This window comes from Neovison vison, chromosome 11, assembly GCF_020171115.1.
Source record: "Neovison vison isolate M4711 chromosome 11, ASM_NN_V1, whole genome shotgun sequence".
Classification (NCBI taxonomy): domain Eukaryota; kingdom Metazoa; phylum Chordata; class Mammalia; order Carnivora; family Mustelidae; genus Neogale; species Neogale vison.
Window position 1 is genome coordinate 119,420,483 of NC_058101.1, and position 26,616 is coordinate 119,447,098.

The window sequence follows — 26,616 nt, forward strand, 5'->3', positions numbered from 1 at the left end:
AGCAACTACAGAGTACACACCACATGTAAGAGATGAGGTGATGAGGACTAGAGGAAGACATTAATTTACTTTCAATAATACCATTACTCAAGCCCATCTAACTTGAGAGTTCATGCACTTTGCACAATATGTAAAAACATATGCCAAAATATGAGAAGACCCTTGGTTTGAAAATACTCTTTCGGGATGCCTGGGTGGCTCAGTGGGTTAAGCCACTGCCTTAGGCTCAGGTCATGATCCCAGGGTCCTGGGATCAAGTCCTACATGGGGCTCCTTCCTTGCTCAGTAGGGAGCCTGCTTCTCTCTGCCTCTGCCACTCTGCTGGCTTGTGCGCGCTCTCTCTCTCTCTCTGACAAGTAAATAAATAAAATCTTTAAAAAAAAAGAAAAGAAAAAGAAAATATTCTTTAGGGCTCAAGTCATTAAACCTGGCTAAGAAAATTGTGATATAGGACAAGCTTACTTTTCACCAGTGTTCCCATCATTAAAGATTTCCTGCTCACTTATGGCTCGACATCCATTACTGATAAATATACACTAACGAATAGAATATATGGTAAGGAGCGCAGATCCTAAAACCAGTCTGCCTTTGTTTTACCCTCAGCTTTGCCACTTGTGACCTTTTGCAAGCTGTGTATCTCTATGTGCCTGACTCAGTTCCTTCATCAATAGAATGGGGGATGACAAAAATACCTACCTGTTAGAGTTCTGTGAGGATTGAATGAATTATTAGAATAATTGGAAAAATGTGAATATGATCCGTATATTACAAAATACTATCATAGCAATGTTCAGTTTCTTTAGAATGAGAATGGTATTGTAGCAATTTAGGAGAATTTCTTCTTTTTATACTAAATACTGAAGTATATAGGGGTGAAGCATTATGATGTCATGATGTTTGCAACCACTCTATAATGGTGTGCGTGTGTGTGTGTGTGTGTGTGTGTGTGAGTTTTCTACTTCATCCTTCTCCCTACCCCACCTAAAACCAGATCAAATCAGAGTAGGGTTGCCAGATACAAAATAGGATGCTCCATTAAATTTGAATTTTATATAAATAATGAATGATTTATTTAGTATAAATATGTCCCAAATAATTCACAGAGGCCAAATAGTGCATGGAACATACTTAAACTAAGAAGTTTTTCATTGTTATCTGAAATTTTTTTTTCTTTTTTTCCAATTTATTTATTTTCAGAAAAACAGTATTCATTATTTTTTCACTACACCCAGTGCTCCATGCAAGCCATGCTGTTATCTGAAATTTAAGTTTAACTAGACATTCTATAGTTTCGTTAAACCTGGCAACTCTAATAAGAGCCATTTATTCTCCTGATATATATGGTTGATTGACCCTAATCACACAAGCATGCCAAAATCTTAGTTATATTGATTTATCCATGACAAAATACTTACAGTTCTTCTGAGTTTTAAACCATACTGGAAATAAGCTTTTTCCTTTAGCTTAGTTGTCCCCCATTGGATTCATCGTTTTCAATTCTGAATCTTTCTCTCTCTTTTTTAAAATTATGACATATTTGAAAGACTGCATTTTTATTTGTGATACAACCCATGGATAGAATATACATAAAGATCACATAAAAATACATGAAGCTGATAATTAAACATAATATACAGTGTTGGGTAGGTAGGTGATTAAAGAACTACACATATTTTATATATAGTGTCATTAATGTTAATTCATAGAAGCATGTCTTGCATGAAGAGTAGTTTTAGCAGTTAATAATAGTACAAACATGTTAAAAATACTATTTATAGAACTACAACCTCAAAACAGGTAATCGAACTCCATCTCATGGATTGGTTTAAATGGCCCTGATTTACAATAACCTTTCAATAATAAACCAGGGAAAAGCAGTAAGAAGCCCATTACTTGCAGAAGCAATTACAGAAAATTACTTTGGAACAGTAGCACCATTCCACATTATAATATGCACATTTGTTATATTGCACCTTCCTGAGTAGAACTTTGAAAATGGTAGCCACATGAAATGCCAGAATGGAGGAATTCATCCCAGGCTGGGCCTTCACTGATGGCGGTAGTAATAATCTTGACCATCATAGCCATCGTAGCTACGCCCTTTATAGTAGCTGTACTCATCCTCATAGGCTCGGTAATTATCCCCACGAGGTTCCCCATTTTCATTTTCATAGACTTCATATCCATTGTCATATTCATTAGTGCCTGTTTGTTCATACTCTTCCTCATATCCGGTGGGGGTGGCTTCCCCAGACTGTCGGGTGGTAGTCCCATAGAGCTCTGGTGGTGGAGTCGTAGGTTCAAATCCACCATCTGGTGAGGTTGTTGTCTTAGAGCCACCATTGTCCTGCTTTCTAGCCACCGTGGTTCCTTCTGCCTGGGCTTCAGTGACACTTTCTTTTTCACCTTCTTCTCCATTATCTCCATCACTGCTGCCATTACCATTTTCTGCCTCTGTGCTGTTGCTACTGGTGCCATTTATGCCTTGCCCATTTTCATCCACTTCTGCTTCATTTTCTTCATCTTCTTCTTCTTCTTCTTCATCACTTTCCTCCTCTTCTGTAGCCTTGTGTCCTTTATCCCCAGCCTGTAAGGAAAAGTTTGAAAGAATCCAGATCTAGGTGTGAAAATGTAAAAACCTAAGACAATTAACTTCATTCAACTCAGGCTATACTAAGGCCTTATTCTAGATGTATTTTTGAATTGAAGCTAGCTTAATTTATAAAAGAATTAGTGGGTGTTTTAAAAATTCAAAAACACCTTCGGTGGGTGTTTTAAGAATTCAGGATTAGTACCTCTGTCATTGGGTTTTGACGGAGAAGAATGTACTTGATAAATAAGGCTTTTCTGTGGGAGATGCTTCTTATAGCTTTGCTCTTGACTTTGTCTTAGAGTCCTCTTCCCTGAAATACAGTGGCATCTTGCAGGACCTTTTATCCATTGCTAAGATGCTTGCTTATCCTTAGTTTTCTGCTATAATGTAGGAAGTCAGTGTAATAACCTGGGATGAGAACTTGCGTGGGAAAAGAGCTTTCCTTATTTATAAACAGAGATATTGAGTCTGCTCTTGCTTTTTCTTTTCTTTTTTTTTAAGATTGTATTTGTTTATTTGACAGAGATTGCAAGTGGGCAGAGAGGCGGGGAGAGAGGCAGGCAGAGAGAGAGAGAGGGGGAAGAAGGTTCCCCGCTGAGCAGAAATTCAGGGCTCCATCCCAGGACCCTGAGATCATGACCTGAGCTGAAGGCAGAGGCTTCATCCACTGAGCCACCTAGGTGCCCCTGCTCTTGCTTTTTCAATGAGTTAATGAAGATAATATAAAACATCCTGTTTGGTGTCTAAATAACATTTGATTTCAATAAAGAAGTGAAATCAGATTTAAATTTTTGAGGAATGATTACCTTCTTGGGAAGTTGGATTGCAGCTAAACCTATATACCCTGTTCCAGGTGTGGTCTCTCCATAGCCAGGTGTGGTAGAAAGGGTGGTATTCTCAGCTTCATCTTCATCTTCATTTTCATCAGAATTTGCATTCTCTTCATTGTTTTCTTCTTCATTTGAAGTCTCCTGGTGAAAATATCCAGAGCAAGAGAAGTTATTTTTGTTGGAAGAGAACTCAAAATTTGTTGATGTCATGATGAGCCACAATTGAGAAAAACATTGTATTCCTCCAGCAGCTCATCACCTAATGCTAACAGTTTCTTCCTCATGTGCCATTTACACTTCTCACTTCTTAGAACTCAACTCAGTTAACTCTCTGTTTATCTCACTATAGTCTGTTTTAGACATTTCTGTATTCTATTTAATAAAGAAAATATGCTTTTATAATAATTTCAGCATAACTGACAATATCCTCATATTATATCCTGGATGCCTTAGGCTCTTAAAGTCTTTTTTTTTTTTTAAAGATTTTGTATTTATTTATTTGACAGAGAGAGAGAGACACACACACACACACAGTCAGAGAGGGAATACAAGCAGGGGGAGTGGGAGAGGGAGAAGCAGGCTTCACGCTGAACGGGGAGCCAGATGTGAGGCTCCGTCCCAGATCCATGGGACCATGACCTGACCTGAAGGCAGATGCTTAATGACTGAACCACCCAGGCACCCCAAGGCTCTTAAGGTCTTATCAGTACTGTTAAAACATGGTAGCAAATAGATTCTTACATTTGCTGACAAATCAGCTGAGAGCTTAGACCTGTTTTTCAAGGTAGGATTATTATTCACTTTAGAAAGGGAAGGTGAGCTCAGAAAAGCTAAATAACTTGCTTAAGTTCTTATGTGTGATGAAGCTGTATCTTTCTAATTTAAAAAGCTGAGCCCTTTGTAATGCACTGTGATGTTTTTGATGAGGAAGAGGATTTATATGAATGTCCACACTACACCTAGGATATTTTTTCTGAAAGGAATTCTTATGGAAATGCCTCTCTTCAAACAAATTGATTGCATTGTCTTACTTACTGGCAAAAAAAAGTGAGCATTTTTCATAATGCTTTCAAGTGTATTTAGACAAAAAAGAATTTAACTCAGAAGTCATCTGCCAACATATAAGCTAGTTCTGTATTGTATGCAATATTCAGAAAACTTTAGGCATTTGACAATCAATTTTACCATGCAATGAGGAAACTAAACACTCCAATAAATTTTTAGTGGTATATAAAGTTATTGCAGAAAGATGTTTTAAAAGAATTAACACTCCTCAAATCAAAGCTTATTATAATCTTATAATATTACTATAATCTTATTTAACATTATATTCTTGGCCTTTATGTTGTTAGGCAGTTGTTTGTTAATGGAGTTAGTCTGATGTGATTCATAGCTAATATTAAAAGTCAAGACTTTAAAACATGCATGGATGAAGAGGATGTGATGCATACACATATGCATATACATACATGTATACATATATATAATGGATTACTATTCAGCCATGAATAAGAATGTAGTCTTGCCATTTGCAATGATGTGGATGGAGCTAGAGAGTATTATGCTAATGAAATAAGTCAGAGAAAGACAGTACCACATGATTTCACTCATATGTGGAATTTAAGAAATAAAACAAACAAGCAAAGGGAAAAAAAGAGAGAGGGGCAAACCAAGAGACAAACTCTTAACTACAGAGAACAAACTGATGGTTACCAGCGGTGAGGGAGGTAGGAGGATGGGCTATATAGGCAATGGAGATTAAGGTGGGCACTTGTGATGAACACTTTTCACTGGAAGAGTTGAATCACTGTATTGTATACCTGAAGCTCATATTACCTTGTATGTTAACTAATTGGAATTCAAATAAAAACTTAAGGTAATCCACAGATTCCAAAACAAAATACTAGAAGAAGAAAATGAGTTTATATAAAGAATAAAAATTTAAAAATAAACACAACCCAGATTTATGCTGCCTTATTACTAAAACAAAGTGACTAAAGAAGAATATGTTTTTTTCATCAAATTTGTAAATTCCACTGTTCCAGTAAACTTTTGGGATTGCTAGAATCCACCCCAAAACAGTCTCTAAACTAATTATGTCAAATAACTCACACCATGCTGTTTATTTTTTCACATTTATGCTTTATTCCAACAGACTAAACCTTTCAGGGGAGAAAGAGGAAAGATTCTTAGACTAGAACATACAATTAGGGTTCTGTACTGTCTTATTACACATGAAAAACCCATCAAATAGATGGTAGTTCATTAGTGGTGAGGTCATGATTAAAGATCCAAACTCTCAACTCATGAACTTCTGTATTTTCTCCTATAAAGCCCTTTCTTTATTAGATACTTTATTTAAGGATATCCTGTTACAGTGAATTAAAAAGGAAAACAGGTCAGTCTATTAATGGGCATTAAGCATCAAATGTCTTTCTGAATAGAAAAATTAGCAATAATTTTTTAAAAAAGATTTTATTTATTTATCTGCCAGAGAGAGAGAGAGAGCAAGAGCGAGCGAGCACAGGCAGGCAAAGTGGCAGCAGAGGCAGAGGGAGAAGCAGGTTCCCCCCAGAGCAAGGAGACCGATTCAGGACTTGATCCCAGGACGCTGGGATCATGACCTGAGCCGAAGGCAGCCGCCTAACCAACTGAGCCACCCAGGCATCCCAGCAATAATTTTTTTTAAAAAAAGTATTATTAACCTATTAGAATGGCTACAATGACTGAAAGAAACAAGTGTTGGTGAGAATGTGAAGCAACTGATACACTGATAGAGGGAGATCACAGTATACCTGCTTTGGTTGCTTCTACTAAGATTGAACATAAGCATACTTTTTGACTTAGAAGTTTAACCTCTAACTAAAATGGTCTCCAGAAATAAATGCATATGTTCACTAGAAGGAGTAGTAGAATGTTCACAATAGCCCAAACTTGGAAACTACCCAAATGCCCATCAACAGGAGAGTAATACATTTTGGTACATTCACTTCATGAGATACTGACAATGAGAATGAATGATATACAGTCATAGAACAATTCAGATCAGCCTTTGAAGTTGAGAATAGAAGAGAAAACACACAAAATAATGTACAATGTGTGATTCCATTTACATAATAAACAAAAATAGGCAAAGCCAGTATCTTGTTAGGACTTAAAATAGCAGTTACTCTTGACAGTTTTGGTTAATGAATGAAATGGAGCACAGTGTATGTGCTGCTTTTTTATATGGGTTACACTTGTGTGTTCAGTTTCTGAAATTTCAGTGACCTTTATACACATGATAATTGTGTATATTATATTTAAATAAAAGTTTTTTTAAAGTGAGGCTGAGGGTTTAAGAGTGGAAAAAAATGTTTGATTGCCAAATAGAAAACATTCCCTAGCATCCTCTCATATGAATACAATTCTTGGGGATTCTATGTATTTAACCTGAATTGCCAATGAAATTTTAGGGAGGAAATGGGGAAAAAGGAAGTTCTAGAATCTCTTCAGGACAGAAGCCTCCAGGCTTATTTAACCACTTTCCTATGGTCACTTTCCATAAATGGTGTTTGGAGTATTTATTCTCTGAAGTTTTCAAAACCAAACTCCCAGATATTTTTGGATACCATATATTGTATAAGAAACTGTGCTAGGTAATGTGAGGAGGTGTAAGGAGAGTACAGCACTGCTTCTCCCCAAACCAGAGATGAAACATATGGTCTCTAGTCCTCTGGGTCATGAGAAGTTTCAGATTACTTTTGGGAAGATGATAAATGTGCAGAGATTGTTGGCAACATTCTGAGTATGCATGATTTTATCACAGTTTTAAAGGAGTCCTAATCTTCCTCCATTCCCAACCACTGTCATAGCAAATGAAGAACCTTTGCCAAAAGGTATGCAATCTAATTGGGAAATCCAGCTGGCAAGGCAATTTTGTGATCACTGTACAGCAAACAGTTGTAGTAAATGGATTACCTCAGCTTAGTTGTTGTGTAAGATTACTAAATGGAACTCTGGGTAAAATTCTGTGGGATTTTGTAGGTGGTATTTTTCCTGTACTGGCTTGATATTCTTGTAAGGTCTTCCTTAAGCTATTAGGGTAAATTATAGTACTGGAGATGATACTTTTTAAAACTATCATATCATATCAAATCATATAAAAATGATTTTTATGGTTAAAAAAATCAAACTAATTATTTGTCACATTTTAAGTTCCCATACCATTTTATTTTCAAGATAACAGATGTTTATATATGATCCATTTTTGACTGTCACTGCCCATTCATAAGCAGTACTTAAGAATACCCGAATTTAGAAGGTCCCCAAAGAAATGGATAGCTATAATTTACTCTCCAGGAAAATATACCTAATTAGCATATTGAGCAAGTGTGTCAGTTATAAACATGTTAACACAATTTCCACGATATACAGATGAATTTTAACTGTGAACTCTACTAATTTGTAGTACTATAGAGAACTGTGCAGTACTATGTGTAGAATCTGTAGTACTATACAATGCTATATATATTTAGACATCTTGAGTATTCATATTTCTATAAGAACACAAATTTTATTAGACAAAAAGACATATGAAATTCCCATATAATTCCCACATAAGAACATTCCCACATAATTACCACATAAGAACAACCCTACTTTGTGGGTCAGAAAGACCAATGAATTGCAATATCATTGTAGAGGATATAAATTAGCTTTTCATATACTACCCACTTAGTAAATTGAGTTTAAATTTAATCCTTAATACAAGTATTGCACTGAGTTTAGGTACTCGTCTTTTACCATCATGTTCTGTCCACCTAAGTATAAATAATACTTTCTTTTCTTTTTAACAGAATTTATAAAGTATAATTATAATTTATTATAAGTTAATTATAAATACATTATAATGGTGATATTATAATGTAATTATAATTACACTTATAATGGAGACATTTTTGGTTTTGTGTACAGCTTACAGGTTAGTTTAATGTCAAATTGCAGTAGTATTTTAAACAAGTCATTTAGTTGATTCTAATTCAATAACATTCCCCTTGTCCAAAATAGAAAACTGTGGGTAGCTGGTAAACTGGCAACGGCTGTTTGCTGAATCCAGGCTACAGTAGACCAGTTTCCTATTTGTTTTTATGGTGCCTGCTTTGTTATGAAAAATCCTGCAGAAATTCCTTACCTCCTCTTCTTCCTCCTCTTCTGAGCTGTCACCATTTCCATCTTCTTCAGATGAGTCACTACTGCTCTAAAAAAAAAGTGTATATATATGTGAATTCATATATATGGATATCTATGTACATATTTATGTACACATACTTTCAACACCAAAGAAAATTTCTTGCTGATTGAATTAAGATAAAATATGTACAAATATTTATCCTAATGAGAATTACCATCTTGATTGATTTATTAGAACAGTTCTCATATGAATCTGAGAGATAAAAGGAGATTAGGGATATATAAAATAAGGTTAGAAAAAGGCATCTTTAGTGATCAAGATATGAAATGAGATACACAGGAAATATGTTGAAACATTTTGTAGAGCAATGAATCACAGAATTATCTAACTCTTTAAGAACAAGAGGATTATCTGGTTCAATTTGTTTTCTAGAGAAGGAATCAAGCCCAGAGCAGTTGTGACTTCTCCAGCCCCTTCAAAGCAAGTGAACTAGCACATAGATCATGTTATTCTATTTTCTTTATAAAATGTAAAGGAAATGATGATCAGGCTTATTGTAAAATAAATGATTTATTTATTTATAAAAGAACGATTCTTTTAAATAATGAGCTCTTGATGAATTTAAATTAGAATTTGATTTGAAATTAGATTTACACATAATTTTTAGTATCTTTCAGTCTAATTAAAACTGCTTCATAAAATAAGCCTCTCTCTATATATAAATGAGATTTTATATATACATGAGGTAAAAATTATATAAAAACAAAATTAATTCACTTACTCATTTAGGAGAGTTATAGAGTACCATCCCTCTAAAGAGCTCAATATTGAATGAGAATATATTAAACCAAGGAGTCTGCATATAAAAATATAAGTTAACAAGCTTCGCTTCTTTTTAAAAGGAAATATAAGTCTAAACACCTGTTATCAGAAACTTTAAGATAGTAGAGGAGATTTTTCATCTTGATAAATTAAATTTTCTTTTTCTTTCTGCAACTACCTCTAATGGTACCAGGTAGATAAATGGGCACCTGATTTAAGATGCTTTTTTCTGCACCTCAAATCTTGGCTTTGATTCTGATGACCTAGTTAAGTTCTGTGAGTCTTAGAAAATATAGCTGCAGAAGAACCTCAGGGTTAGAGATCAGATATGAGGAAATACTCATGTTCCAGTCCTGCCCAGGGCTGTTCTGTAGGGCTCATTCTTCAGTGGCCATGCCATCCACCCAAGAAAAGGGAATGCTTGTCCCCTTGAGCCAAGAATAACCTTGGGTGGAATAGAGAATAATTAGACCTGCTCTTCCACGTCCATGACCTTAATTGTTGTACTTTCCCAGCCTAGAGGGTAAATAAAGCATGGTATTACAGTAAACTATTTCTCCTTATTAGTTAATAGAGAGGACAGCATATTTTTGCAATGTATTTTGTCTCAGTGGAGTGTTTGAATCTTTTTACAAGCTTCCTGACCCCTAGCCTTCTTGCTGTCCCAACCACATGACTCTTCAATTAGTGTCTGCAGTGAGAACAATTTTAAAGCTTCATGAAATGCCCGGGAGCCTTAACATTTTCTTTTTTCCTTTCTTTTATTTATGCCAATTTGTAACTAAGACATATTTTTCTTCCAGAAGTCAAATACACTTACACACACATATATGTATGTATATGTATTTTACCATTACTCCTTTCAACTTCTGTCATTCCCATTTATTCAATCCCAAAAGATATGTTTCAGGCATTATTTTGAGAATGAGGATGGTAGCAAGAGAGAAAGATGGAAACGTGGACAATTTCCCTATGTCGGACACTATGATAGCTGAGATCAGTACAATGAAAGAAATTTAAAGTTTCTGCCCTCAAAGAATTCACATACAATTCAAATAGCATATGATTCCTGAAAGAAGGAATTTCCTTAATTAAAAATGCTTAGGTTGTTAAGCTTATTTATGCTTCCATTTCTATAGCCAAGCAGATAGATAAGCTATAGGTAGACTGTTTATAGCTTTATAATTGATATGACATATTTCATGGAAGTTGGCATTTTAGAAATGATTATATGTAGGGGTGCCTGGGTGGCTCTGTCTGTTAAGTGGCCAATTCTTGATTTCCTCTTGGGTCATGATCTCAGGGTCATGGAATCAAGTCCCATGTCGGGCTCCATTTCAGCAGGAATCAGCTAGAGGATTCTTTTTCTCCCTCTCCCTCTGCCCCTTTCCCTACTTGTGCACATTCTCTCTAAAATAAATAAATAAACCTTAAAAAAATAAAAGAAAAAAAGAAATCATATGTAAACACAGATTTGTTTGAATAAAACAAAAATTTCAAAGCCAATACAGCTTAATGCATTTTGGGGTGACAATCTGAGCACCAAATACTTGATAGATTTAGCAGAATAAATAATACAGAGCTATGGGAAATATATAAGTAGACATGTAAGGGGAAAAAATTCTGGAAATCAAGCTTTGTAAAGTAGGAGAATAAATCATCAATACTAGGTCAGACCAGACTGTTGGATTGGGGCATATATTTTATTGAGTATTTTAATTTATTTATTTGACAGAAAGCAGGAGAGCACAAGCAGGGGGAGAGGGAAAATCAGGCTCCCTGCTGAGTAGGGGAGCCCTATTGTGGGGGAGCTCAATCCTAGGACCCTGGGATCATGACCTCAGTGGAAGGCAGATGCTTAATGACTGAGCCACCCAGGCATCCTGCCCACAGATATTTTTAAAATACAACTGCCTTACTAACAAATTCTATATTACTTGAAATGAGTTTGTCTACATATAATTTCTCTAAATATTGTATATTAAAAATCAGAGATTTTTGAACTTTGAATTTATCAGTAATGAAAAATATAACATCTCCTAATATCTTTTCACTATGGCTGTTTTAACTGGATCACATTTATATATCTATAAAAATTTATAGATGGGAATATCTCTATGTGATATTTTAGAAAAATTGTGGAGCTAGCCAGAAATTTAAATTTTTATCATTTCCATTTAGTTTAAGAAAGAGAATGAGGCAAACATTCAAATGAGCACTGTTTATTTATGGGTCTGAAGTGTACCAAAGAATGGAAGACAATTCTGAAAACCCACAACTCTTGTATCATCTGTGTTCATATTTCTGTGGCCACACACATTCCCCATAATTATTATGGTGCTATAAATACTTTAAGATTATCATTTCCTATCATTGTATGAGTTAGAAATGGGTTAGCCCAACATATGGTAGGATGCTCTGCCAAGCCACTGTGCTGAGGCATCGTTTTCAGCATCTTGACTGCTTTTAGCATCTCAGGAGTCCCAGGTCAAATGGTGCATAATTGGTGCCCTGAACCCAAACTGTATAGTAGTAAAAATAGCACAGTTCTGGTTTGTTGAGTATTTTAAATCAACACCACACCCTCAAGTTTTCAAAGGCTTTCTTCACTAGTAACCTAGTAAAAACACAAATTCTTATTTTTAGTGTTTGTTATTTTCTTTTTTTGTTTACAAATTTTAAGGATGTTTTATTTTCTCACAGACACTCTCATAATTCACTTCATGAATTTCTCTCTCTCCTCTACAATTCTTGAGCCACACTTCTGTTATCGTGACCAACACAGGTCAGAGGTTCCAAGAATCCTCAGCAGTCACCACTGATTATCAGCAATGTTTTTAAAAATGGTCTCTGCTATTTATGAAGTTAGTCTTTAACTTACCAGTTAAAGGGCTCTAAATTATCAGATGTTAACAGCTGTATGACAGTATTGTCTCAACTATAACATGACAGTTAGTGACCTCATTACTGACTTAATTGTCAACAATAGATAAAGTGTTCATTTCATCAATGTGTTAACCAGAATACCTGAACTCTGTACCAAGATGTTTGCTTTTATTATATCATTCTAGACTGGGCCCAAATGATATGTATATCTCTGCTTTAAAAGAGAACTTAGGAATAAATTTTATTGTATTGTATTAAAAACAAATTTTTTATAATAAGTAAATCTTCCTGGCTGACTTTCAGTGAGGATTGAATTTAGTTGTTTTATAGATAAATTTGATCCCCTTTAAATTGTAATGGGTGGGAAAGAAAATTATTTTTTATGCTTACCTGAGCTAGAAATCGTTTTAGAGGAGGATAAAAGTAGGCATGCTTGTAAAGAGAATATCGTGGCCGGTACTTAAAGACCTGCATAACCAAAATAAATGATATATTCATGTTTAATGTATAATAAATCTAGAGGAAGTATATAGTCAGACCAAGAATGTATGCTAAACATAATTACCCCATTTTCTTCAGAATCCTGTAATTTGGCTCTTCGATGCAAATTTTTCATCTGTTTGAAAGAACATTTAATTATTACATAATCTATCTTTTACATAAAAAGGCAAAAAAGGAAATAACTATAGGTTTTTAATATAGAACTTACTGAGAAAGCACAGGCCATTCCCAAAATGCTGAGCAAAATTAAAGCAGTCTTCATTTTGGTGATTGCTTCTGGAATTAATGAAGCGGTAAAGTTAATAAATATTAAAACTAAGAGTGTAACTTTTTTATTCATACTAGAAGGTGAAATATTTGTTTTCATTTCTGTCCAGTTATAGTTTGACTAAGACCAATTTCCTGGCTTTTATTTTTAAAATTGTTCCTTTTTTAAGTGGTAGAAAACTAACTTTACCTGTCTGTTTAAGTAATCTTTAGTTCTGTACTTGGTTTTACCCTATCAGCTGTGATTTGTCAGTGGCAGACCATTTCATTACTATAAGGGGCTTTAATGCTTGATGTACTTCACATTGGGGCAAAGAGTCTTCTTAATATCATTGATATAGGAATATCAGCTAAGGAATTGAATCGTTAGTATAGTTCTGTGACCTGGGTGTGTGTGTGTGTGTATATATATATATATATATATATATAATTGAAAACTAAGCAAAAATTGAAATCATTTAAATGATTGCTTTTACACCAGTGGTTATATATATATTCTATATATTGGTTCTATATGGGTTTTGAACCAAAGTTTTATTTGTAAGATGGAAAATAGGAGCCATTTTCCTATGGATACCTTAGAATACTTTGTATTTTTTTGTGTGTATGAAATGATCCATAATATGTGAAATTCTATTCTCATAGCATGTAGCACCAGACAGCCATGTTGAAGGATAACTCTGAGAGAAGAGTTCATCAGAGTTTCACCTTGAGATATCAGGGGCAGATTTCCTCAAATCAGGTTATTCTTCAGTGCCATTTACGCTTTCCGTCACTAGTGGGGAGACTGTCACAGGGTGGGTCAAGGGCTTTTCAGGGTCAGAGCAGAAGTCATCATGGAGACTATGGAATTCTATGGAAGAATTCACTTCTATGGAAGAATTCTATAGAATTCAATTCTGTAGAAGAATTGAAGATGGACTCTCAGAATGGGAATAGTTCTCAAACAGTCCTGGGTTTTGTGGCCATGCAAAGATCTCACTTCCACATAGATTCCTCATAAATAAAAAGAGAGAGATAGTAAAATCCTATCCAACTTTAATTTCATTCTATTTGATAGAACCCTGTTTTAATAGAGGTTGAATAAACTTAGCTAAAAGCCTACTAATACCCACCCATTTGCACTGACATATGTTTAACTGAGTGTTTAACTGAGAATGACAGCTCTGGCAACATTTTAGAAGCAATATGTAACAATGATGGCAATTTCCCCATAAACACACTTGAAAAAGTAATACTTAAAATGTATGTATGAAAGCCATGTCATATGCTGTATTCTGCAGTTCGATTTTGCATTTTGTCATTAGCCACGTTTATTGCTTCCTTATTGAATAATCTAACACTAAAACATTACACAGAGTACAATTTAAGGCCTGGAGACAGTGTCTTGGGTCCCAAGTCACACTCTATTTGTGGCAGACTGGGTTTTTTTGATTTTGGTGTCTACAGAGTTCCTCACAGTTCTGTCTACTTTAGTAAAAGTTCTTGATGGCCACAAAACGATAAAAGAGGCTTTGCCCCTGAAGTGGACCCATTTGTCTAAGAAGTTTTTACTGCTATTGGGGTGCTTAAAGTAATACTTTGAACTTTGTTACCCATGATCAGGCTTGCTAGCAAGCAGGGAGATTATTTCCTTGCAACTTTATTAAAAGAATCCAATGTTTATGATGTCTTAAAGAGCTAAAAACTTAAATACATGGAACTGTAGAAAGGGTTTTGATTGCATAAATTTCTCATAGCACACCGTCAAAACAACTAGGTGAAAATATAGCAGGAATAATATAAAAAGAACCAAGTGATTCATGTAGGCAGCAATTGGCTGCCTCCATAAATCTCATTTTATTTACTTTGTGATTCATAAAAAACAAAGACGTCTATATTGACTACTACTAACCCAGACAACAATTAAAACATTCTTAAAGGATAGTTTTAAAAGTCTAATTACAAGTTTTCATTGGGAAAAGTATGATGAACTACCATTATTTATTTCTTTAGTACTATGTACTTTTCTATACTGATTTTAGAGATACGGGATATTTACACTTTGAAACAGAATGTATTGAAAAGACATTGTATATAACCGAAGTATAGATTAGGCATAATTTATGGTGAAATATGCATTCATTACGGCAGAGTTACAAGTGAAAAATAGTATTTCAGTCAGGTTATCTTGAATACATCACAAGGAGAAAACAAATAGTTATTTGTGAGGTGGAGACATAGAAAGTAGGCCACAAAATTTTCTAGTTTATGTGCACAATATTAAGGATTTACTTACATGCTTAGGTTAATAAGCTTAACCTTTTGGAAAAAATCTAAACTCTGAGGTACTAGTTTAATGATAAACACGTGTTAAATTACATAGCCATTCTATACAATTCAGTAACATCAACATTAAAATAAAAAATTAAAAGCCAGGTCTAGAGGTGTAAATTGTGGAGTGTTCAATTTTAAGAAAATGAAGCCGTCATAGTAAATCTTACCCTTTTGCAGTTCTGGAGTGAGGAGACAGTCTCACAGGAGTGAGTGACACAGATTGAATATTTCCTCTGCTGTCTCACTCACTCATTTGCTTGCTGTGACTGGCTATAAACTCTTCTTTGCTTTCCAGCAGCCAATCGCTGTCATGGGCAAGGTGATGTCAGAATGTGGATTCTCACCAGAAAACCCCCAAACTTCAACACTTTTTCAAGACACAGTCTCAGTTGAATAAACATGAAATGTGATTCTAGTGCCAAGAGGTTTGCATTGTGGAATTTAATTGAAGGTTCAGATGAAGATGAATAGTTTGAGTTCTGAATATATATAATAATATACTGGATTTGAATTAAAATAAGTAGCAAAAGATTTAACCATTTAAAACTTTTATAATTATACAAACTTTTCACTGTTGAAAGGAAACGTACTGTCATCAGATACAATCCTACATTATTAATTTAGTAAAAAAAGAAATAATAAGGTGCCTCGGTGGCTCAGTTGGTTAAATAACTAACTTCGGCTGAGGTCATGATTCCAGGGTCCTGGGATTGAGCCTCGCACAGGCTGCCTGCTCAGCAAGGAGCCTGCTTCTCCCTTTCCCTTTGCCACTTCTCCTGCTTGTGTTCCCTGCTCTCTGACAAATAAATAAATAAATTGGAAGGGGAGGTGAACCATGAGAGACTATGGACTCTGAAAAACAGTCTGAGGGGTTTGAAGTGGCGGGGGGGTGGGAGGTTGGGGTACCAGGTGGTGGGTATTATAGAGGGCACGACTTGCATGGAGCACTGGGCGTGGTGAAAAAATAATGAATACTGTTTTTCTGAAAATAAATAAATTGGAAAAAATAAATAAATAAATAAATAAATAAAATCTTAAAAAAAAAAGAAATGACAAAGGAAAGGAGCTGATGAGCAATTAATATTTTAATGTCAACTATTTTATATTTTTCCTAAAATATGCTTCAGTGACTCAGAAATTTAAATTGATATAATTGAAGTCAACACCATCAATTTTGTTCAACACCATCAATTTTGTTCAGTTCACCAATCTTGAATTATTTAGCTTTCCATTGAAGCAGGACAGTGGAGAGCCTGTGTCCTAGGACATGAAGAATCAGATATGAGAAGGATCTTGTCCCTGTCTAAAATTTTCAGTTGTGTAGAGAGACAGACTTACAGCCATAGGGCACAGCAATGCAAATATCTACAAGGTTTAGAAATCAGAATTAGAATTTTATAGATTATTAATAAGGGGGTGGTTATCAAGAAAGAAGAGTAAACTGTTCTTGGGAATAGATTTAAAGGATACAGAAATGAATGAACAACATAATGACATCAACACTATCCAGTTATGCACTGAGTGCTCTTTTGCTAGTTTTTTACTTGTGCTATTTCAGTCCCCCTACACACACACACACACACACACACACACACAGTAATTCAGTGAGACTATTCCTATTCTACAGGTGAGGTAAGTGGGACACAGAGGTGGTAAGTAAGTTCTGGGTTGCATGGGATAGTAAATGGGGGAATATAGAGATTAAACACAAGTCTAATTCTAGAGTCTACTTTTAATCACTACATATCCTTGCTGGCATATTCAGAAAGCTTCAATGATTCAATAAACTGGAATATAATGAATTGAATTAATGAAGATGAGGATGGTTGGATAGATAAGCCTTGGTGATAGAGGGTACTATAGGTTACATTAATAAATATAGACTCCATCTCGGAAATGAGAGATTATTAAAGGGGTAAAGCAAAAAAAGAATATATTTAGACTTGTAACTTGGAACAATCTTTTACTGACAAGGTAGATCTTGGTTGAAAAAGACAAGATAACTGTGAAGGAGGGGGGCTTCAAGCAGTTATTTTAGTGATTCAGGAAAGCAATGAGAAAGGTCCAAATAGCAGCTGTGGGGGTGGAAAGGATGGAACAAATGAGAGCGATATTAAATAGATAAAATTAATGAACTTAGTGAAAGTAAGAGAAGTGAAGAAACCTAGAATGACTTGTGGATTTATGGCTTGGGTAATAAGTGGTGAGTGGTGAGACCTTATTTCATATAACATGTAGCAGAGTAATTGGTGTACTATAATCACTCAGCAAGATGTTAGCAATATATGACATAATGAAAGGAGTAGACAACAGAAAATGAAAAGGCTGGGGTTTTGTTCTTGATTTTATCACTGTATGAAGTATTTAACAATGCTGGGGCTTCAGTTTCATTCATATTTTGAAAATAAGGAGGGTTTGTGGGGTGCCTGGGGACTCAGGTGAGTGTCTGCCTTTAGCTCATGTCATGATCCCAGGGTCCTGGGATCAAGTCTTGGGTTGGGCTTCTGCTCAGCAAGGAGTGTGCTTCTCCCTCTGCTCCTCCCCTGCTCATACTCACTTGTGTACATGCTCTCTCTCTCTCAAATAAATAAAATATTTTAAAAAATAAAAATAAGGGAGGTTCTAGATCAAAAAGAGCCAGCCATTGTGTGCCTCTATCACCTGTGGAGCATTCTTTTTTTTTTAATTTTTATTTTTTATAAACATATATTTTTATCTCCAGGGGTACAGGTCTGTGAATCGTCAGGTTTACACACTTCACAGCACTCACCATAGCACATACCCTCTCCAGTGTCCATAACCCCACCCTCCTTCTCCAGCCCACCTACTTGTGAAGCATTCTTGCCAAATAATTGGATTTGAATCTGATGAAGCCTATATATACCAGGTTAGAGAAAATTTTCATCCCTGTGACTTATTCATTCTGTAACTGGAAGCCTGTATTTCCCATTGCCCTTCATCCATTTTATTAATCCTTCCACTCTCCTCCTCTCTGGAAGCTAGTTCTATTTATGAGTCTGTTTCTGCTTTTTGTGTTGTTAGCTGTTTTGTTATTTAGTTTTCACATATATGTGAGATCATATGACATACATCTTTCTCTGTTGGACATATTTCACTTAGTGTAATATACTCTAGGTCCATCCATGTTGTCAAAATGGCAATATCTCATTCTGTTTTATGGCTGAGTAATATTCCATTGTGTTTATATACCACATCTTCTTTATCCATTCATTCTTCAGTGGACACTAGTAAATAATGCTGCAATGAGCATAAGTGTGCATATGTCTTTTTAGATTAGTGTTTCTGTTTTCTGTGGGTAAAGAGCTAATAGTGGAATTACTGGATCATATGGTATTTCTAATTTTTTGAGGAACCTCCATACTATTTTCCACAGACCTTCCACCAACTTACATTCCTACCAACAAATTCCTACCACCCTACTGGTGGCATTCTCTTTACATCCTTGCCCACATCCTTGTCTTTCTGATATTAGCCATTCTGACAGGTGTAAGTGAGATCTCACTGTGATTTTGATTTGTATTTCCCTGATAATTAGTGATGTTGAGATCTTATATGTCTGTTGATTATTATTTGTATGTCTTTGGAAAAAGGTCTATTCAGTTCCTCTCCCCATTTTGGGGGTGTGGATAAAGACAAAACAAGAGTGGCTATAAACTGGTAATTATTGAATTGGTAATAGGTTACCCTAGGGTTTCATTATACTGTTCTTTTCACTTTATGTATGTTGGAAATGGTCTATAAACGGTTTTTTTTTAAATGGAAATAATTGAACTAAATCTTCAGCACTTTTTCAGTTTCTAATATTTTGTAATCTCTTAGTTTCAATCAGTTATATGAGGCTGATACATCCTTTCCAATAACCCTCTAGCCCAGTTAAACTCTACCTCTCACTTGATTACATATATTCATGCATGCTCATTGGAGCGTTTTTTCTAAGGAGTAGTGTTAGAGAAGAAAAATAATAGATCCTTACTAACTCTGCTTTTTCTATAATCAAGCCTGTCTCAACAGTGCTTTTTGTTCAGCCTCATTGTCATGATAATCTTTATTTAAGCAGGTTGTTATGAATTGATTCTCTTAGATGACATATGGACACATATTCATCTCACTGGCATGCCACAACCAAGTTGCACTGTGTGGTGAATCATTTCTGAGGAAACCCCATATTCATTATGATGTATCCTTCTTTCTTACCTACCCCATGTAGTCGTCAAATTCTATTAACACAACCTCCACAGTTCTTTGGAATCCCAAACCTCTCTCTTTTTTCTTGTCCCTGTTTGTTCAAATCCTCATTACTTCTTGCCAGGTTATAGTAGTAATATTCTGATTGTGGGCATGTTGCCTATTTCCCCTTCCAAAATATTCTGTGACCACAAGATTTAGAATCAAAGATTAAGGTGGAGTCTTGGTGCTTTCTCTTGCTAGCGTTTGACTTGGATAAACTCTCTCAACATAAAAAGTCTGACCCCAGCTTTCTTTTCCAATATCATTTATACTTCTTGCCAGCTAGAATTGCAAATTGCTCTATATGAGACTGAGGAATAGCCAAGTCAAAAAAGTAGATACTTTTAAAACATGTTTTCATGTGAGTCTCTTTGTAGCTCTTAATTGAAATCTTAATAACCTAGAATTTTCTAGAATAAATGATAAAATTTTTCCCCTCCATTAGAAAAATGCTATAAACTTGGCTATGCCAACATTCTGTTTATTACTGAATTCTTCTATTATTACTTTCATATCCATGCCTTCTCTCTGAAACCAAAAGTTAATAGTATCTAGTTTGGGTACCAACACTCATCTCTACAATATTCTCCTGAACTGTCTCATCAGCCTGATTGCTCTTTGATATTCCATTCCTGGAAACATTTACCAGTCTAAGATTTCATACCCCTTTAATGCTTTGATTTCCAGAATGCATTCTGTTTTCCATCCAGGCTTATCTGTTCAACCTTAGTTGAACCTAGTTGAAAAACCTAGTTTTTCCGTTAATGAGTCTTTGGATCTAGGACTTTATAGAATCAGTGAATTGCTGTCATTTACTGAGCATTTACATACAACAGGTTTTTTTTCCTCAGAATTTATAGATCTGTCAAGCTCTCCCTCCCCACTTACTTCCCAGGCCTCCTCTGTTTTTGTGGAAGTCCAGTAATGCTTTTCCTAACCCCACCCAATATTCCAATAAAACTCTCATGTAATCCATAGCCAGAAATAACAAATATCAAACTCTTACCCAATATAAATTCCTATTTAAGAAGTGTCATGTTCTCGGGCCGCCTGGGTGGCTCAGTGGGTTAAAGCCTCTGCCTTCAGCTAGGGTCATGATCCCAGGATCCTGGGATCGAGCCCCACATTGGACTCTCTGCTCCATGGGGAGCCTGCTTCTTCCTCTCTCTCTCTCTGTCTGCCTGCCTTTCTGCCTACTTGTGATCTCTATCTGTCAAATAAATAAATAAAATCTTTAAAAAAAAAAAAGAAATGTCATGTTCTCTTACTGTAATATTGTGACCTCATGTGGTAGTGGTGGTGTCATCTGTTTTTTATTGTGAGCTTCTTGAAGGCAAGGAGTGTATCTATTTAGATTACCGTATATAGAATCAGGGAAACCACATCTGTGGTTATTTACGTAAGACTGGACATTCTCATAGAAACTGACATCAGGTGAACATAAGTGAGATCCATCAATTGATTCCTTGCCCTTTCTAAAAGATAAGGCAGAGGTTAACACACAATGCTGTTAGTAGATGGTAGTTTTAAGGACAGACTAAAAGACTGTTCTCTTGAGGTGGTCCTGTCTCCAAGGGAAAGCTCCTGAATTTGTTTCTCTCTCTCTCTTCTTTATTCAAGATTTGGGAGGAATGAATAATAGTTAAGCCTTGTTGGATCTTTCCATAGCTTTCTAAGGTGTCTTTCTCTCTTAATCATATACTCACTTTCTCCGTTGACTCCCTTTCATTGGTACTTAATTTTCAAATCTGTTTAATAAAACAGAAACAAAAATCCTCCTTTGTCCATACCCATTCCCATCCAGCTACTCATAAACTTCTTTTTCCTCTTCACAAGTTTCTTGAGAGCTGTCAACTTTACCTTCTGCTCATTTCTCAACCTACTGCAATATGGGCTTTTGCCCCCAAAGCTTTGTGGAAACTTATCTCATACAGATTACCAATAACTTCATTCTGGTTAATCAGTGAGTGCTTGCTAGTTAGCTGGAATGAACACTTTCAGTCACTTCTCTGCTAGCAGGGTTGCAGTTGATGCCACTGACTGTTTTCTCCTCTTTCAAAAGCTCTACCTACCTACCACTTGCATGATACTGTATTGTCTGGTTTTCTTCTCAATTGCTTTTATTTTTTTTTTAAGTTTATTTATTTATTTGACAGAGACACAGCGAGAGAGGGAACACAAACAGGGGGAGTGAGGGAGAGGGAGAAGGAGGCTACCCATGGAGCCTGATGTTGGGCTTCATTCCAGGACGCTGGGATCATGCCCTGAGCGGAAGGTAGATGCTTAACAACTGAGCCACAGGCACCCCTCTTCTCAATTGCTTTTATGTACTGCTCTTCCTCTAGCATATTTTAAACGTTTTTGTTTTCAAGGTTCTGTCCTTGTCCATCTCCTTTTTTCATTCTCCAGGGTCTCTCTGGATCTCTTCCATTTCCATGGCTCCATTTACTCATTTGGATTTTAATATGGGTTTTCCTCCTGCACTTCAGGGTAGAATATTATACTTACAATGGAAATCTCTACGTGGAAGTTCCAAAATTACCTCAAATCCTCAACTGCTTTTCGTTCTATTTCTGTTTGCTTAAGCTAGAAATCTGGATATTATCCTTATCACCTATCTGTCCTTTTCCTCTTTCATCTCACTGTAGTCCTATCGATTCCTATCAGTCCCACAGTCCTCAAATCTTACTTTCATCCAACACCCCACCACTACCACTGTTATCTTATTTGAGGCCAGTATTGTTTCAACTGGACTAATATAAGAACATCTTTACTTTCTCTCCAATCTGTTTTCTATACCATGACCAAAATAAATTTTCTAAAACACCAATAATATATTTTCAGTCTTTGCTTAAAATCTTCTATGGCTCTAATACCTTCATGATAAAAGTTAAACTCTCAGTGTTATATAGAAAGCCCTTAAGGGGTGCCTGGATGGCTCAGTTGGTTAAGCCACTGCCTTTGGCTCAGGTCATGATTCCGGAGTCCGAGGATTGAGTCCTGCATCAGGCTTCCAGCTCTGCGGGGAGTCTGCTTCTCCCTCTGACCTTCTTCCCTCTCATGCTCTCTCTCTTCTCTCAAATAAATAAATAAAATCTTAAAAAAAAAAAAAAGCTCTTCAGTTTCTTGCTTTTACATAAGACTTCAGCCCCACCCCTTACACTTTTTTGCTTCACACTAAGCTTAAGTTACGCTAATGTATTGCATTTCCTTCCCTGTGCCCCATGTCTTTTTCTGGGAGCCTTTATACATGCTATCTTTGTCTGTCTAACTTTGACTTGTTATTCAGAACTCAGTCTGAAGTTACAGCCTTCAGGAATCCTCTCCTGATTCTTATTTCTGCCTTGGCTGAGTTGGATACCTCTTCTGTGTTTCTAAGCACTCCTCCTCTATCGTGGCTGGTTGCTTATCTCTTTTGCTGTTTGGATGGATTGGGACTTGTTGAGGACAGGGAAAGGACCTTATTTACCTCTGTATCTCCAACCACTCATCACAGTGCCTGGAGTAGGGCATTTATTCAATAAATGTACTAAAGAATGGCTGATTGACTAAGAACGAATACCTAAAAGACTAACACAGTATTTCACAGTATTTTTTCATTATTGCCCACTTAGGAGAAAAATTTAATTTAAATTAATGTCTCCCTAAGGAGAAAAATCAAATACTAAGGAATAAGATTTTGTTGGAAAGAGTTGGGCTTTGAAAGGTCACATACCACTGTAATATCTAAGAATGGGAAAGGGAATCTATAATGAATTCTAGAAGGCAGTTATCATGTCTATATCTGTACCAACCCAGGTTAAGGAAGGGAAGAAACAATCAGAAACTCTTTTCTACATATAGACAGATTAGGGACTACTTTTTAAAAAAATTTTATTTATTTGACAGACAGAAATCACAAGTAGGCAGAGAGGCAGGCAGAGAGAGAGGAGGAAGCAGGCTCCCTGATGAGCAGAGAGCCTGATGAGGGGCTGGATCCCAGGACCGTGGGATCATGACCTGAGCTGAAGGCAGAGGCTTTAACCCACTGAGCCACCCAGGCGCCCCAGATTAGGGGATACTTTTAATCTTGCTCTTTATTTAATAATTTTCATCACCCTTTTTTTTTTTGCTAGCAAATTTCTACTTACCAGAGTACAGTGATAGAACCTTCTGTTTCATGCTATTACCGAATTATTCACTTACTTTGTAAAGAACCAGATTGTTTCCTGAATGTTCACTTTGCAGTGTTAAATATCTAATATCAATAGTGTGTGTGTGTGTGTGTGTGTGTGTGTGTGTGTTTATCAAATCAGCACATTCTTTAGTGAAAAACTGAAAAATGTTTTCTCAGAAATAATTTCTGAGATTTCACAATTCACAAACATAGTCTTTCAGTTACTAGCTGGGGTTATATTTTTGGTATTTCATAGGTTTTTCATTGTCTTGGACCTTCTGCAATGATCCGCAATAATAACAGTTTGTGATTCCACAGAAAACAAGTCACTGCCAGTCTTTAGTTGTGGTCTTGCTGTAATTTTGTATGATATGGCTCATTGCATTGCATCAGCCATAAAGTTTACAACACTCATTGGAAATCCGAGGCCAGCCTGCCATTTGATGGACTTTTATTGGGATTTACTTTGATATTTTTTGCTTGAATGTGTCCAGTGTAGATTCTTCGAGATACCTTTGGCTTAGCACATTCCAAGCAAATGTCTCCCCTTCGGAAGAATAATTTATCTATGTCTTATTTTCTTGAACCCATCTAGATTTTCTGTCCTAAAAATTTTTGATTTTAGAGTTTTTTTTCTTTTTCTTTTGATATTTTCTAGTTAATTAATTGATTTTTTCTATATCCTCAAGTAACTTCCTCTATTGCTATCATGGTACTGTAAGTATAGAAAGAACTTATTAAATATTGCATGACTGACTGAATGATTGATTTTCTTGTATATGACTCTTATTACTGAGGGTGAAGTCTTCCTACTATTCCAGAATTTGAGCTGCAGATGTGAGTTTCTTCCTCCTCCTAATCCTACCTACTTTTACCCTAAAGAATAAGATGTCAGTTATTTAGATTCAAAATTATAAATGCCTAGGAAATGTATATCTTAGAGGGATTTTTTTTTTTTTTGAGAGGGAGAGAGAGAATGGGGAGAAGGACAGAGGGTAAGGAGAGAGAGAATCTTAAGCAGGTTCCACACCCAGAGCAGAGCCCTAGGCAGGGCTTGTTCTTACAACGCTGAAATCATGACCTGAGCCAAAATCAAGAGTCAGACACTTAACCAACTAAGCTACCCTGGCATCCCTCTCGGTGGGATTTTTAAACTCAAGATGGTTTATATATATGTTTTCATATTCTCCCTGTAGAGCCATGTCTCCTCTATTTTTAAAATATAAAAAAATTTAAAACACTATAATAAAATTAGATGGAATAAAGTGATGGTGTGTTAAATGGTAGACCAACTCAGAAATAAAATAAATCAGATTAAGCAAAAAATATAACAACTCTGGAAAACATGATCTTTTGTTACTATCATCACTATTACTATAAAAAATGTTGAAATGTCTATTTTTACCTATCTTCCATCTTGGAAGAACAACATCTATATGTAAAAAAAAGTCTGATATTCTTTTTCATTTTTAGGTAGAAATATCTAAAGACCTAGAACTTGTCATTCCTTGATAGAAATATAAAATTAAGTGACAGCCCAAATAGGCGAGATTCAGTATTTCCATCAAAAAAGGAAAATAGTGGGGTGCCTGTGTGGCTCGGTCATTAAGCATCTGCCTTTGACTTGGGTTGTGATCCCAGAATCCTGGGATCGAGCCCCACATTGGGCTCCCTCCTTGGTGGAAGGCCTGCTTTTCCCTCCTCCAAGCCCTCTGCTTGTGTTCCCTCTCTCACTGTGTGTCTCTCTGTGTCAAATAAATGAATAAACTTTCAAAAAAAAAAGAAAGAAAGAAAAGGAAAAGAGTAAATACAATTACGGGATGGTGGACTGGAGAGCCCATTAAAAGTAATTTTGTAAACTAATTCTACAGTGTTAGAAAATTTGTTAAAACACATGGAATTTTTTATTTTTCTTTAAATCTGATGAGCTGGCATCAGGAGATGATGTCTTTCCTTGGTGTTGTAGCTTTACATCTAGGGTGAGGGGTCAAAGGATTTACCTACAATTTCAGGCTGATTCAAACCAGAGCCTGGTCCTCCTTGTAATTATGTTTTCCTATAATAGCTCAAAAGCACCTGCTCCACATTCAAGTTCATACTTAATTAAGGTAAACGGGTAGAGTGTCTGCTTCTGTTGGTGCTACGGTGCCAAAGAGTGAAAAGCCACCACCCATGGAGACCAGACATGGTCTTTGTGGTGGAAGGCGTGTTGGCCACCATGAGAGACAGAAGTTCCCTATGGATTGGGATGTTTTAGGAACGAAGTCTCTCATGGTGGCCAACACGCCTTCCACCACAAAGACCATGTCTGGTCTCCATGGGTGGTGGCTTTTCACTCTTTGGCACCGTAGCACCAACAGAAGCAGACACTCTACCCGTTTACCTTAATTAAGTATGAACTTGAATGTGGAGCAGGCGTTTTTGAGCTATATTACAGGAAAGCATAATTACAACATGGATGAAACTAGAGAGTATTAGGCTAAGTGAAATAAGTCAGAGAAAGACAAACACCATATGGTTTCATTTATATGTGGAATTTAAGAAACAAAACAAATGAACATGGGAGGAAAAAAAGAGAGGAAAACCAAGAAACAGACTCATAACTATAGAGAACAAACTGATGGCTACCAGAGGGGAGGTCAGTGGGGAATGGGTTAAATAGGTGATAGGGATTAAGGAAGGGACTTGTGAAGAGTGCCAGATGTTACATGGAAGTATTGAGTCACTAAATGATACACCTTAAACTAATATTACAGTGTATGTTAACTAACTGTAATTTAAATAAGCACTTAAAAAATGGTAATAGTTTCTATTTAGTACTAGA

The 26,616-nt window shown here is 35.9% G+C and overlaps 1 protein-coding gene across 1 annotated transcript; it reads right to left on the reverse strand.

Moving 5' to 3' along the window:
- Positions 1 to 1,810: 1,810 nt before the first annotated feature.
- Positions 1,811 to 15,621, reverse strand: LOC122889433 (integrin binding sialoprotein). Its single transcript, XM_044224557.1, has 7 exons — positions 15,556 to 15,621; positions 13,014 to 13,081; positions 12,870 to 12,920; positions 12,695 to 12,772; positions 8,597 to 8,662; positions 3,400 to 3,564; positions 1,811 to 2,587 (listed from the first exon to the last, which is right to left on the reverse strand). The coding sequence occupies exons 2-7, from the start codon at positions 13,065 to 13,067 to the stop codon at positions 2,048 to 2,050; spliced, it is 954 nt and encodes a 317-aa protein (XP_044080492.1). The 5' UTR covers positions 13,068 to 13,081; positions 15,556 to 15,621; the 3' UTR covers positions 1,811 to 2,047.
- Positions 15,622 to 26,616: the final 10,995 nt, after the last annotated feature.